Here is a 15,946-nt window from a genome sequence, read left to right on the forward strand (position 1 = left end):
CATTGGTCATTGGGAAACTGGGCTTATCCTCTCTGATCATGTGATTCTCAATCATCTAGTGCTCAGCCACTTTTAGGAAAGCTATCACATCATCCAACTTAAAGTTGGGAAAATTGGCCTTTTCCTTGATAAATTTACTGGCTGTGTACCATTCACCAGAAAATGAAGATAACATCTTCTTGTTCAGGTCAAAGTCAGAGATTTGAAAGTCAGTTGTTCTAATCTCATTTACAATAACCATGAATCTCTGCAGTACTGACTTCAATCTTTCGCCTTCCTTGAACTTGAATTTATCCAACTGTTGCTTCAGTCTATCCTTTTTGATGTCTCTTAGTTCAGTATTGCCCTCAAACATGTCAATAACTGCATCATACATCTCCTTTGCAGTTTTGTGATGATTAACAGTTGTCAGTATCTCTCAAGATAGACCTAGCTTCAGCATAGACAGCGCTTTGTCATCTCTTTTCTTCATCTTCAGTTCAATAGTGGCATTATTGTTTAAAGCAGTAGAAGGAACATACTGTCCTTCTGTGATAGAAGTCCAGAGTTCAAGGTCGTAGTTCACAGCTGCTTCAAAAAGCACCTTCCATTTTATGAAGTTCTCTTGTCCAAGAAGTATTGGAATCTTGTTCGTAGACATTTCCTGGTCTTCCATTTCTGCAGATATGACCTTTCAAGCAGTCTAACACAGTAAAGCTTCAAGCTTTATCACAAACCTTCAGTCATGTGTCTTTTAGCGAGCCTCCAAAGCTCTGATACCACTTGTTAGGACCGAGAATCTGGTGCAAACCTTAATAAGGTTGACAAGAACACACAGACTCAATAACCCAAAGGCCTATTGAATATCCCGGCGGAATCAGGATATCCAACGGATGGAAATGAAGGCGTGAAATAATAACAAACGAAACAATAAAAGATAATCAGTAAGGAAAGATTCAAAGACAAAGATTTACTGTATTTAATACATCATTCAATGAAACAGTAAAGGAATGTCTAGGGTTTCGTGAAAGGCGGCGGCTGTACGAGGAAACAAAATGAATATTCGTTGGAATGTTTCTCGTATTCCATGCGTGCCAGCGTTACCCTAAATGGAAACCTAGGACCCTATTTATAGACCCTGATATTCCTTCTAGAATCCCTAATTGTTATATAATTAAAGATAAAAATAAATACAAGTGTAAGAGTCTTCGAGCATGATAAGTATCTTGCTCGAGCAGACTCACTATGCTAGGTATGCTCGATGAGTGCCTTCGAGCACACTTTACATAGAATATCTTCAGTGAAGATATTCTTCTCCAGCAAGCTTCATTCCTCTTGACCAATCCATGCTTTGCTCGAATTAGTCCATCGAGCAAGCCCATTTTTTTATGCCTTCAGTCTTGTCTTGAGACTTATTGAACAATCTTTAGCATGCTTGGATGTAAATCTTGCCCGGGGGACTGAACCATGATCGAAGTCCTTGCTTTGAACATATGACACTTCTTATTGAATCCATGCTAGTCACCATGTGCTCGAACATCCTGTGCTCGGAATAACTTAGTTATAACTTGAATGATCAAGTTGTTTGCTCGATTGGCAATCCATACTCGATAAAAGAACACTCTTGCTCGTTGAAGTGTAGCTTGCTCGAAGCCTTAACACTTAGAAGAATTAACCACCAAAGGTTCTGAAGACCTTGCTCGAGGTAGTAAACCTTGCTCGTAGTCCATATTTAGCATATTCCCAGAGAAGGTTGAGAAGATTCCAATCTTCCTAATCAAATACCCGACTCAATAATGTGTAATGTGACATTCGTCTTTTTTTGTTTTCCGTTTAATAAATGTATTTGTTTTATTACCCGTCTTGTAACCGAATCTTATTTATTATGTCAAAGTATTATTATGTCACACGATTTTGTCTTTATTATGTTTTACGCGTTAACATTTTCATATATCGTTTGGATATCAATTATATAACTTCAGTTTAATCAGTTACTGGACCCAACCCAAACAAAAAGGACTATATTTCAAAATAACCAAAATCTTTTTCCCCCCTTTCTTCCTCTTCCCGTCGATCTCGCACCCCCCCCATGATCAGTTTTACTTCGATTAAGCCGGATATCAAGCTAATTAAACTACTCCGGAACCTACGCGAATCATAATCAACATTAACAACAAGAAACGGCTCGTTAATTAAGTTATAATCAACCAAAAATCGCGACTATGGCTGCGGATCAGTTTTGATCTCATTAGCCTATAAATACGAGACCAAAATTCAATTAACAAACACCACATCATCGTCTCACTATCACGAAACTAGACCCCATCCTAATTGCTTTGTTGAATCAGTTCTTGTACTAGTTTGATCTCACCTTTGAGCCGAAGCCTTAGGTCCTCGTTCTTGATCCATCCTTAATCATTCCAGGTAATTGTAATATGCATATGGGTCGCGATTCCATTCTCTACAAAACCCCTCTGTCAATTTTGACTGACAGAGGGTGTAAGATCCAATTGAAATTTCTAGGGTTTATAGGATTTGGGGGCTTGTTTGCATATCTGGTTATATGTATTTGTTTCTGTTTGTATTAACAAGTTAGACACTGGCACAGATGGCCAGTGCATACCACCTTAAACACGAGACCCGGCCAGGGGCGCAGGTTCGACCCTCCCCTGGTCCGGTTTTTTGTTTTATTTTTTTTTTATTATCATTATTTGGTTTTAATTAATATAAAAACTATATGTAGATTTAAAACTATATTGTTATACTCGTTTAAGCAAACCGAACCCCGATAAACTTCTAAAATAAAATTTCAAATTCATATATGTAAATATATAAACATGTATAATCTTTTATATCTATATATATTTATTTTTACCTAAACAATAATAATAATAATAATAATAATAATAATAATAATAATAATAATAAATGTGTTTCTTATCCTTTTAAATGGAACTTCGTTAAACTAGCACCTAAAACGTCTTCATAGATAAGACGGTATTTATATTGTAAGTGTTTTTGTTTAATAAACAAATATAACACTTCGTTAAAATTAATAGAAATTGATGACACCTTTATCAAAAATCTATAAAACATAACTAATACGTTAACGACCCCAAATCCGTTGCAAACCCATCTCTATGTGTCTTGTTCATTTAGTTCGTTAAGTAATTATTTCTTTTACGCTTAAATAATTAGGACAAATTGTCGGGAATTATCGCGGGACCAACTAGCTTGCTCTAACCTTTACCGTCTTCTCGTACCTTATTCCTTATTCCAAGTGAGTTCTTTATAACCCCATTTTAACGTTTTATAATATTTTGGGGGTAGCACGTTACAAGTTTTTCTTTCGTTAGTTATGTGATTGTTCACAAACCGATTCACTTACATCGTACATGTTAATATTATTCGTGCATATTGTTTATGATTATACGTGAACTTGCTTACAATGTGTTTATTGTTTTTATGGTGAAAGTTACGCAAACGCATACACATAGTGGGAGGGTCCGACGGGACGTACCCGCGCCGTCTAACGTTACGACCTCGGTTGTTTACGTAAGGTGATTCTCATTTCCCCGACTTCAACGGCTTCGGCTAAATGAACGGGAGGACGACATTACTTGCTTTCATTTACTTTACGCTTGAATAATTATTGCATTACGATTGTTGAGTCGCGAGTTTCCTATATATATGTATACACAAAAACATATGAAAACTCACCAACTTAATTGTTGACAAAATATATTATTTTCAACGTGTTACAGGTTGAACCGATGGTGTGCTAAGGACGAAGTTCATTAGTTTGCCTTAGGATAATTGAAATAAAGAACTTGTTTACTTTTCGATGAAGTGTTATCTATTGTTTTTATTTATGAACAATATGTGTACTTTTGATGATATGAAATGCATTAAATATAGTTATTTTCGCTTTAATAGCGTTACGAGCTTTGAATGATCTGTACGTTACATCCGGGCGTATTCCGCTTAAAACCGGGGTGTTACATGTAACACCGTTATATTAATTCTTTTCATCATATTGAACGTAAGATAATAGGTTACAGTTCACACCTACACCCATGTGAAACTTTTCCTACTTTACTCCAACGATCACGTGCCACTTAGATTTCCAATCCCGTCTTTCAAATAAATAAATAATATCCACCCTCTCCGTCTCCGATGAGTCTTTCCAATTACAAAAACTAATAATCACAGTTTCAAGCATGACAACAACAACTCACAACCCGATTACAATTGAAGAAGAAAACGTTGCTAAACGTTTATGGGTTAAGTCTCACTCAGAATCCATTCATTCTCTCTACACTCCTTTTGTAATTTCTTTGGCATCTGGGAACCTAATGCTTCATACCTTTCGCCATTATATCGCTCAAGATGTTCATTTTCTTAAATGTTTTGCCCAAGCGTAAGTTATAACTTTCTTTTTTTAATTCTTTTTGTAATGTTGAATTTATTTGGGTTTTATTTATTTAGATATGAATTAGCTGAGGAGCGTGCAGATGATGATGTTGATGCTAAAGTTTCTATCGGTGAATTAAGACAGAGTGTTCTTGATGAGCTGCAAATGCATGCCTCTTTTTGCCAAGTAAGTATTCTACAGCGTGTTTCTGCTTGTCATTTTTTTTTCTGATAATACTTGGTGATCTCAATTCACTATTTGGGTAAAATTATGTCTAGAGATAAAATATGTTACCGGTAATTTACAACTTGCTTTATTAGTACTCGTGACTCTGATAACCAAAAAACAAAAATCATGAGCTATGTTTTGCACCCATTTAATCTTGTACATGTGATGCAAGCAAGGAACATTATTATCTTAGGGCGCGTTCCTTTCACATAATTAGTGGAAATTCAAAGGAATTGGAATTAAAATCCCATGACATGGCGTGTTCGTTTCGTTGGAATTGGAATCTTAATTTCCTTTTGATGTGTTCGGTTGTCAAGGAATTGGAATTGGAATTGGAATTGGAATCCAATTCCTTCAAATTTCTTTAAATAAAGGGATTTTAAATCTTCCAATATATGGAGGATTTCAAGTGAATTCGTTGGAATATTTTGTCGAGTTCTTTTTTTTAATGAGAACCACAAATAAAATATTTTGGTTTTTTTACTTTTTTTGTTTTAGATTTATATGTTGAGTTATGAATTTTTTATTATTTTTTGAATATATTTTGAGGGGTTTTTGATCTTAATAAAAAAACAAACAATCTAAAAAAACTAAAATGTTTCCACCGTTATCCTCGTTAAAAAAAAAAAAAAAAAAAAAAAAAAAAAAAAAAAAAACCCTCGATTCCAATTCATTTGTCAAACGAACACACCAAGAATGGAATTGAATTTCAATTCCTTCAAATTCCAGTTCCTATTGGAACGTTCAGATTCCAAATCCAATTCCTTCTAATTCCAAATCCTATGCAAATTCCAATACCAATTCCATTCCATTATGTGAAACGAACGCAGCAGGGTATTTTAATGTCTTAATGGTTTTCTTTTCACTATTGTTGAATAATACACGACTGTTTGACACATCATCTAGGAATGGGGCTTTGATGCGTCCAAACAAACTCCACCAAACTCTGCAACAATAAAGTACACCGACTTATTGTTGGCAACAGCTTCTGGGAAGATTGAAGGATTAAAAAGCCCCGAAAAGATCACAACTCCTTTTGAAAAAACTAAAGTTGTGGCATATACTATTAGTGCAATGGTCCCTTGCATGAGGCTTTATGCTTTCATTGGTCAAAACCTCCAGTCGTTGGTCGATATTAATGGAAATTCTCATCCATACAAGAAATGGATCGACACTTATTCATGTCAAGCTTTCCAGGTTTCCATTAATCTTTTGTTAATATTTCCTTTTCTTTTATATACGGGTTAAAATGAGGTAACATGAAAAATAGTAAATTTTTTTCTTACAAGCAATTAATGTGTTAATTGTTATTAGTAAAATTATTTAGTCTTTCTAGCAAGAATTAAAGTTTGTGAAAGCTTTACACTTTGTGCAACTTTTGGCCCGTTTGACTCATTTCCATTTAGCTATTCACTTTTTTGACCTGTTAAAGATAAATCATTATTTGATCCGGCCCACTAATTGTTAATAAACAGTTTGTGTGTTAATTGTTGTTAGTAAAACAGTTTAATTCAGCTAGAGTTTTAGTTTTTGAATAAAACACACTTTGTGCAACTTTTGGCCTGTTTGACTGATTTCCTTTTAAGCTTTTTACCCGTTAAGGATAAATCATTACTTGATTCGGCCCACTAATTGTTTATAAACTTTTATAAATGCTTACAAAAATTAGCCTGTTGATTGTCATTAGTAAAACTATTTTAGTTCAGCACTTAAGCAACGATTTAAGTTTTTAAATGAAATACAATTTGTGCAATTTCAACCCGTTTGACTCATTTCCATTTTAGCTATTTACTTGTTTGACCTGTTAGTAATAAATCATTACTTGCTCACTAATTGCTTATAAATTTTTTTGAAATTGTTTATAAAAAATTAGTGTGTTAATTGTTATTGCTAAAATTACTTTTGTTCAACAAGACTTGAAGTTTTCTAATAAAACACACTTTGTCCAACTTCAATCCAATTACCTTTTTAGCTATTTACCCTTTTGACCTGTTTGAGATTATTCCTCACTTGACCAGGCCCATTTATAACCAAATGGGTCGAAATTGCAACCTCTTCTTTCTGTTGTAACACATTGTATGACTCGGGTTCACTGACATTTCTTATAATATTAAGGCAGCGGCTCTTCAGACCGAAGACTTGCTAGACAAGTTAAGTATCACTTTGACAGGTGAAGAACTTGATATCATGCAAAAACTATACCATCAAGCAATGAAACTCGAGAAGGAGTTCTTTTTAGCCCAAACCATTAGTCAACAAACCGTTGTTCCATTATCGAACGAGCATAATCACGTTACAATTTTTTCTGATTATGATTTGACGTGCACGGTAGTTGATTCATGTACCGTTTTGGCTGATATTGCTATGGCTACGTCACCAAATTCGGGTCAAAACCTACCTGAAAATCAAAGTCAAAGTACCAACATGTCGTTGACCAAATTAAAAACGACATGGGATGCATTAGTTAAGCAATATGCAGAAGAAGATGAACATTTAATGGAAAGTATGTTGGTCAGTCAAAAAGGTACTTGTTAAACATGAAAGAATTTGAATTATTTGTATATATTTTTCTTATTTCTTTTATCTTTTTGTTTTGTTTTAATAAAACAGTGGAGAAATTTGACTATGAGGGGCTACAAAGAGTGCTTGAACAGCTATCGGATTTTGAGAAAAGGGCGAACACTAGAGTGATTGAATCTAAGATACTCAGCGGTTTAAATATTGATGATATTAAACGCACGGGTCAACATGTTGTTCTTCAAGAGGGTTGCATTGATTTCTTTAAGAGTGTTACAAAAACCCAAAATTTGGATGCAAGTGTTCATGTTGTGTCTTATTGTTGGTGTGGTGATCTTATTAGGTCTGCATTTGAATCAGGTAATGCTTTAATTTCGATAAGTCCATGACCATCAAGCAATATGCTTTTCATATTATACAATTTAATACCGGCAGCGTTAAATGTGTCGTGTTTGTGGGTTCTGCGTGTCAAACTGACACAAACCTGAAAAGTGTGTTAGACAAATGAACCCTGCACATGAGACGACTCACGAGTTTTCATTGTTGGCACGAAAAAATACCTTAACATGAAGTTTCACAAATTTATGACCAAAGTACAAAAGTATATAAAATAATTACATTTGTACTATAAACTTATATGCTAATTTCTGTTTTATCTTCTTAATATATTACAGTTTTTTTTTTTTTTTTGTGAATAAACGGGTCAACCTGTAAACCCACCAGGTTGACCCGAACACAACACGGGTTTTCAAGGTTCACACGACAAATTAAGACCTATTTACCCAGAAATTATTTGTTTATTTATTTTTCCATATTACTCTGAAATTGTAAATTTACAACCGAAATTACAAATTTATAGCCATATAGGAGTTAATTGCATTTAAACTGTAAAACCTGACAGTCATTTCTGGTTTATCTTTTATGTTTTAGCATAAAATGCATGTTCACTTCAAGTTAAAAAAATAAACACATCTTTTTAAAAAAATAAACATGTCAACCCGTGAACCCACCACGATGGCATGGACACGACTCGTTTAGCTAAACGTGCTCGCTTTTCAACCTGAGACTCACCCGAACCCGTCTATACTAAATTTTAACCTGTGTATTTAATGATAGGTTTATGCTTATGAAGTTTGTTTTAAGAAATTTAATATCAGATGTATTATGTTTCAGAGGGTATAGACAATCTACAACTACATGCAAACGAGTTTATCTACGAAGACCGTCTATCGACCGGTGAAATAATGAGAAAAGTAGAGTCCCCTCTCGACAAGCTTCAAGTTTTCAACAACGTTTTGAAAGAGCATGATCGATGTGACCAAACAAATATAACCGTCTACATTGGAGACTCAGTTGGTGACTTGCTTTGTCTTGTAGAAGCAGACATAGGCATTGTGATCGGTTCAAGCTCGAGCCTTAGAAAACTCGGGGACCATTTTGGTGTTTCTTTTGTGCCATTGTGGCTCGGGTTAGTCATGAAACAAAGAGGGCATGTAGAAGGCAGTGGTTTTAGTTGGAATCGGCAATCGGGCGTTGTTTATACGGTTTCTAGTTGGACTGAAGTACATTCTTTGGTTGTTGGTTCTTGAGAATCATTTAGTTTTAGGACATAAAGTTAATATATGTTTGTAGGGTAGAACTTATGTGACCTAAACATTTTAAATTTAAAGTTTGACTACATTGTTGATTTTAGTAATTTGTTCACTCGCGTTTACTTGTATTTACTAGTGAACTGTGTATGTATGTATGTATGTATGTATTGATGAATGTAACATATTTTTGTGTTCAAGCATGACTGTCAACTCACCACCAGTTTGGTCACTATTGCAACTTACGCTCAAAAAGGTTTTTAATTTCTTAGATTGATGAAGATGAACGGTAGTGGGTGGCTTTAGGGTCATCCCAAGAATCTTTTAGAATAGATTGATGAAGATGAATGGTGGTGGATAGCCAATATTCGTTTAGAATTTTTGGGTCAAGGGCCAGCCAATATATGGACCCCCTTAAGTTAACTTTTTATTTGGGTTTAAAGTTTTAAATGAGCTTAAATTGATAAATGGTTAATAATGTGGGCTTATATATATATATATATATATATTCTTTTTAAAACAGGCTTAAAAGTTAAAAATGGGGTGTGTGTTTTTTTTAAATATATAGACTTTCTATTTTAATATGCATATATATAGTTTTTTTTAGAAATTGCAAGCCTGATATTGTTGCACACCCCACCTCTCTACAAGGGCGGAACTAGGTGGCTTAGACTACAGTGTTGTCAGTTGGTGATGGTGTTTGATACCTTGAGGTGCAGCAGTAGTTGATGATGTTGGAGTAGTGGCTGGTGCCAGTGTTTTCCCGAATGAATATGAGGATTGATCTAGTGGTTATATTTATTTACTTAAAAAGAGTTAAAAGACATGAATGGATGCCAATAGGCAAGAAGCTTATAAATAAAAAGAAAACAAAAACAAAGGGCAAAATTGTCCTAGAGTTAAAATTGAAAACTGACGGAGATCTCGATCTGAACAACATTGGAACTAATTGTGAAACTTGAATACCCCACCTACACAAAAAATAGCATATAAAAAAAAACTTTTGGATGGCATTCACTAAAATGACCAAACCTCATGAATGATTTTTACAGTTTACTGTAACATGTTACATGCACCCTGTAATAATTAAGATGTCGGATTGGCTGTTTTTTTATTTCATTAAAAGTTATAACAATACTTTTTTTTTTCAAAACTTTAAAATTTCTTATATCTATATTATCTATATTACATTATAATACATATAAGCGTTCTTTCATCTTCTAATTTCTCTCTCTTTCAGACACTGGTAATAACTGTGACTTCAATCCTAGTACACCCTCCGGCGACATCATCAATTCAATATTCAATGCTCCGGCGACACTTCATCTTCAATTGTGATCAGTTTCAATTAACCGATTTTAAATCAGTTGAACTCCTAATAATAATCGGCGTGCCCTAACTGCTCATTCACACATGAGTTGCATGGGTGCTTTGAGGTAGCATTCGAACCTTCTCTTCTTACTTTTCTTCTATTCAAGTCACCCATAAACTCCAAGTTTAACTCTCATTATGTCTGTTTTAGTTTATTCAATGTTTTGTTTGATTTCGTTATCGTTAGATGAAATCGATGGTGTTTATTATACTACAAATTCTATGTGTATGTGTATGTAATAAAGTAGAATTACGGGTTGTACTTGTGTGTGGAATATAGGTATTACATCTATGAGTAACATGTGAAGGCATGAATATTGAAATTATTTGTTTGAGGTGTCTGTTGCTACTTAAGATTTTGACATAGGTTTTGTTACACTATTGTAATCGACATGTAAACAAACAAAGGTTAGTTTGAGTTTGCAGCTTAGCTTTGATAAGTCTTGGTGATTCTGAGTTGTTGGTGTGATTATTAACTCCGCCCCTTTGTTGGCCGGCGTATCAAGTGGTGAATCGGTAATCAGAAACACAGCAGAAAAACACATAACGTATGCCAACTTGCAATATTATTAATCAGAAAATCTCTATATTAAAAAACTGATTACAGATGAGAGTATTTATAAGAACTAGATGACTCCTAATTCTACTCAAACTCAAAAACGAACTGTCTTTATCTAATATACTTAAATAGATAAACCAACATGTTTATTTATTCCTTAATATTAGAACGAGTTTGACTACGACTCAAACTCCCGGTTTGGCCCAACTCACCGAAACCGGTTCGGTAATTCCCAACATTCACCCCCTGGATTTCTGAACCGTATTTGGGAGTTCTTCAATTCCAAGTAAATCTCTCATTTCCTTGAACTTGATCTTTGCTAGTGCCTTCGTTAGTATATCAGCTCGTTGCTCGCTTCCGCTGACGTGAACAGCATCTACTTCTTCGGCTTCATAACATTCTCGAATAAAATGATAACGAGACTTTATACGCTTAGTTCTTTTGTGGAACATGGGATTCTTGACGAGTGCCGAGGTATTGTCGATGTAAAGATTTACTCTTTGAGGCGATTCACCCAACGACTCACTTAGTAACTCGCGAAACCATACCGGCTGACATGCTACTTCTGTAGCAGCCATATACTCGGCCTCACAAGACGAGAGGGCCACGGTTCCTTGCTTCTGCGAACACCATGAAACCAGCTTGTTTCCAAAATAAAATATATGTCCCGACATGCTTCGACCGTCATCCGGGTCAATATTATGACTACTATCACAAAAACCAACAAACCTCTTCGTTCCTCCTCGTTCATAATTAATCCCAAACCCAACAGTTCCTTTTACATACCTCAGAATCTGTTTTTATAGCTAACCCGTGAGGTTCTCGTGGACTTTGCATGTACCGACTTACCACCCCGACCGAGTATGCGAGATCGGGTCGGGTGTGAAGTAAATATCTGAGGCAGCCGACAACTTTTCGATATTCGGTTCTGTCGATCTCGGCTTCATCTTCAGCTTTCGAAAACTGCAACCCAAACTCCATAGGAACAAGAGTCGAGTTACTCGGTTCCATCCCGGTTTGAGCCAAAATCTTCCTCGCATAAGCCTCCTGCTTAATTTTAATTCCACCTTCCTCTTGTGAAACCTCGATTTTTAGGTAATATGTTATTTTCCGAGGTCTGACATCTCAAACTTAGACGCCATTCTTTCTTGAACTCGTTAATAATGCTCAAGCTCGTGCCTGTTACAAATAAATCATCAACATAAACAGCAATGATTAGTAAATGTTTTCCGCCTGTCTTGCGGTACACTGACTGTTCTTTTGAGCAACTAATGAACTTCATATCCTTTAAAATCTGATCCAACTTGGTATTCCAAGCTCTCGGTGCTTGTCTCAACCCGTACAAGGCTTTAAACAACTTATAAACCTTGTATTCCTCGCCCCGTTTTTCAAAGCCTTCTGATTGAGACACGTATACATCTTCTTTTAACTCACCGTGTAAAACGCGGTTTTCACGTCCAGATGATGAATTTCCCATTCGTTAGCAGCCAATAAAGCAAGCAATAAGCGAATGGTCTCGATACGGGCCACGGGTGCAAATACCTCATCGAAATCAATCCCGTGCTACTGAACATACCCTTTCACCACCAAACGGGCCTTGTGCTTACTTATTATACCATCTGAATTTCTTTTAACCTTGAATACCCATTTCACCCCTATACCATTTGGTGGCTCAACAAGCCTCCAAGTTTCGTTCTTTACGATGGAGTCAATTTCAGCTCGCGTAGCCTTCATCCACTCACTCTTTTTTCTCGCTTCGTCATAACAATTTGGCTCCTCATCGGTCGTAAGCCAAAGTTCATCATAGTCGAGATCAACATGTAATACATAATCATCTAGTTTTCGGGGTAAAATGTGAACTCGCTTAGATCTACAAATTCAGGTTTGAGCTCGGACCTGATTTGAGGCTGTGACTGGGTCCGTTGACTGCTCAGTTTGGTCCGTAGGCATCCCAAAGTGGGCTGTTTTAGGTGCTGCACTTTGTGGGCTCGAATCAGAATTTATTGTCTGACTTGCGTTGCCATTCTCAGCAAATTCTGAGCCCCTCGATGAACTTGACGGGCTGCTGTCAATACTAGGCTCATTCCTAGTAGGATTTATCAATCCAAGTCCAGAATGCACCAAATACTTTGAGCCTGGTTCAGTTCCGAGATGAACTAGTGATATTGAGCGATCGTCTAACTTCTTTAAATGGGTAGCTTCAACTTTAGCATATGCCATACACCCAAATACTTTTATATGCTTCACACTCGGTTTTCTTCCGTTTAACTTCTCATACGGCGTTTGGTTGAATAAAGCTCGGGTTGGTACCCGGTTTATCAGGTACGTTGCGTGACGGGCAGCTTCCCTCCCCCCCCCCCCAACAAATAATTAGGAACCTGTAATGCTTTCATTATGCTCCGAGTCATCTCCATAAGAGTCTGATTTCGACGCTCCACCACGCCATTCTGTTGAGGTGTATATGGCACGGTGAGATGTCGAATGGCCCCATTATCTTCACAAAAACCTCGAAACTCATGTGAAGTGAATTCTCCTCCCCTATCGGTTCGGAGTGGGATCGTCTTCTCGGTTTCTTTTTCGACAAGCGCCTTAAATTTCTTAAACTTGTCGAAAGCATCACTCTTTTCCTTCAACAAGATTATCCACATATACCGTGAAAAATCATCAATTAAAACAAAAATAAATTTGTTACCTCCGAGTGTTGTCGGTGTTATCGGTCCGCATAAATCACCATGTATTAGTTCTAGAACCCGAGTAGCTCGATACAAGGTTGTGTTCTGGAATGCGTTTCTTGTTTGCTTTCCCACCAAACACGACTCACATAAGTTCTCTCCATGTTGGATATTTGTCAACCCGTGCACCATCTGCTTTTTCACCTTGGAATTTAGGTTGTTAAAACTGATATTACCGAGACGTGCATGCCACCTCCACGTATCTTTCTCAATCATCGTCATTAAGCACACCTGGCTTCCAACCTTCAACTGTATCTTGTAAAGTCGGTTACTCGTTCTTGCTACTTTCATCAATAACCGATCCTCGGTATTGTGCATCGTTAGGAACTCATTCTTCATCTGAACATCGCACCCCGACTCGGTTGCTTGTCTAAGACTGATTATATTACTTTTCAGTTCCGGTATGTAATATATTTCAGTCATTAACCTTTGTTCACCTGATTTTTCTTGGAAAAGTATCGACCCTTTCCTCTTAATCTCAACGCACGACCCGTCACCAAAACCTAACTTTACCGGTTATCCATTCGTTCAACTCTGAGAAAAACCCACGATTTCCCGTCATATGATTACTAGCCCCATTATCCAAATACCAAACGTCTTCCATCTTGGTGTCGTTTTCATATCAATTCGGTCTTAAACGCTCCTCGTTCAAGTGCACCGTTTCATGCATATAAATGACCCCGTCGGCTTTTTCGGTTTCAGCTACATTCGCCTCCTGTTGTTTTGGTGGTTTCCGGTCCAGACACGCTAACGCGAAGTGTCTGAGCTAGTCGCATTTGTAACATTGCACATTGGACCGATCTTTCTTAGGCTTGGCTATTCCTGAGCTTGAACCAGCCTCGTTATTAACCCGCTCTCGATCTTGACTACCCGACCTACCACGTCCACGGCCCCAGTTCCTAAACTACCTCGTCCTCGACCCCGAACATTATCACCTTTTCGGTTATTATATGAGTCGAACCTGCCAAACATTAGCCTCCCGTCCGCATGTAGTTCTTCGTTACCGATTCGTTCCTCGTAAGCCTTCAATCGACTAACCACATCTTCATACCCAGCTTCCTTCATATTAACAGTTTGTTCAATTGAAGCAACAATGTGAATATACCTTCGGGGAAGGCTAGTAAGAAACTTCTTGACGAGCTTCGTCTCATCCATAACCTCACCAAGTGATGCAAATCTTGAAGCAACACCGGACAACCTGTTGGAATATTCATCAATAGTTTCTGTCTCCTTCATTCTCATGTTGTCAAGTTCTTGAGTTAGGGTTTGTAACCTAGCCTCTCTCACTCGATCAACACCTATGTGACGAGTTTTAAGTGCCGCCCACATCTCCTTGGCGGTAGCCATGTTCCCGACTTGCATAACCTGATCTTCGGGAATGGCTTGAAATAAGAGAGCAACAGCCAAACTATTATGTTTGGCATCTTGTGATCCGGGATCAATCGCATCCCAAACCCCATGTACATTAAAAATCGCCCTCATCTTCGTAGCCCACACAATGTAATTAATCGAGTTTAACATCGGGCAATGAAGGGTCGGCGTTCCACCGTCCTTTGCCGCTCCCGATGTTGAACCAGAACTCGATTGAACCATGTTTGACCTTCTTCTTGCTCGACTGTACTTTTGATTAAAAGACTTTGGTGTTGATGGCTCTGAATCCAGAACGTAACTATAAACCCTAGTCACACTGCAGCTATCTTCTTAACCCAACTCCGGACGTCTCCTTTGTTGAATCTTCTCAGCAGCAGGTCTTGATCAGAACTAAGCTCTGATACCAATTCAAGATTTCAAGTGGTGAATTGGTAATCAGAAACACAGCAGAAAAACACAGAACATATGCCAACTTGCAATATTATTAATCAGAAAATCTCCACCAAAAAACAGATTACAAATGAGAGTATTTATAAGAACTAGATGACTCCTAATTCTACTCAAACTCAAAAACAAACTATCTTTATCTAATATACTTAAATAGATAAACCAACATGTTTATTTATTTTGTAATATTAGAATGAGTTTGACTACGACTCAAACTCCCGGTTTGGTCCGACTCACCGAATCCGGTTTGGTAATTCCCAACAGCGTAAACAGAAGAAAGAATCGCAATCCTAATTGAAAATTTGCTTTTACGCATCCTTTGTTGGTTGTGCCATTAAATACCAAGTTAATGGCCGAAACAACAAATTGATTTAATCTTTTGACTTGAAATCATTGACCGCGAATACGCCACCTAAATTATGTGATTACAACATGTTAATCTTTTCCTATTTAAGTTACTATTTACGGGATTACTAAAAATACTTAATGAGTTAATGACCATTTAAATCCTAACGAGTCTCCCGTATTCGATCACACCTCACTCGACTCTCATTTTTCCTCACTGAAATTGACCTACTCTGTTATAAATTTTGACCGCCGCCTCTGTTGTTACTCCTGCCAAGCTCCATGGACTATCATTTCAGGCACCATTGTAACGAAACCACCCATCAATTCGTTTTGATCTTCTGAGTAAGAGCGCTAAGCTCTAAAAAGCTAATTGTTGCAGTCAAGAATGATT

General features: G+C 36.9%; 2 protein-coding genes across 2 annotated transcripts; one reads left to right on the top strand and one right to left on the bottom strand.

Annotated features, from left to right (window-relative positions):
• The first annotated feature begins 2,587 nt into the window (after positions 1-2,587).
• Positions 2,588-8,737, top strand: LOC143547915 (bifunctional TH2 protein, mitochondrial-like). The gene is made up of 7 exons (XM_077039213.1): positions 2,588-2,594; positions 4,192-4,399; positions 4,468-4,579; positions 5,528-5,818; positions 6,737-7,145; positions 7,232-7,498; positions 8,312-8,737. Exons 1-7 carry the CDS (start codon positions 2,588-2,590, stop codon positions 8,725-8,727), a joined length of 1,710 nt encoding a protein of 569 aa, XP_076895328.1. The 3' UTR covers positions 8,728-8,737.
• Positions 8,738-14,205: 5,468 nt separating this feature from the next.
• LOC143547916 (uncharacterized) lies at positions 14,206-14,982 on the bottom strand. Its single transcript, XM_077039215.1, has one exon. It carries the CDS (start codon positions 14,980-14,982, stop codon positions 14,206-14,208), a length of 777 nt encoding a protein of 258 aa, XP_076895330.1.
• Between the last annotated feature and the right edge of the window lie 964 nt (positions 14,983-15,946).

This window comes from Bidens hawaiensis, unplaced genomic scaffold (genome assembly GCF_021521415.1).
Source record: "Bidens hawaiensis isolate Kalapana, Puna unplaced genomic scaffold, B.hawaiensis_p1.1 tig00014893_1, whole genome shotgun sequence".
NCBI lineage: Eukaryota > Viridiplantae > Streptophyta > Magnoliopsida > Asterales > Asteraceae > Bidens > Bidens hawaiensis.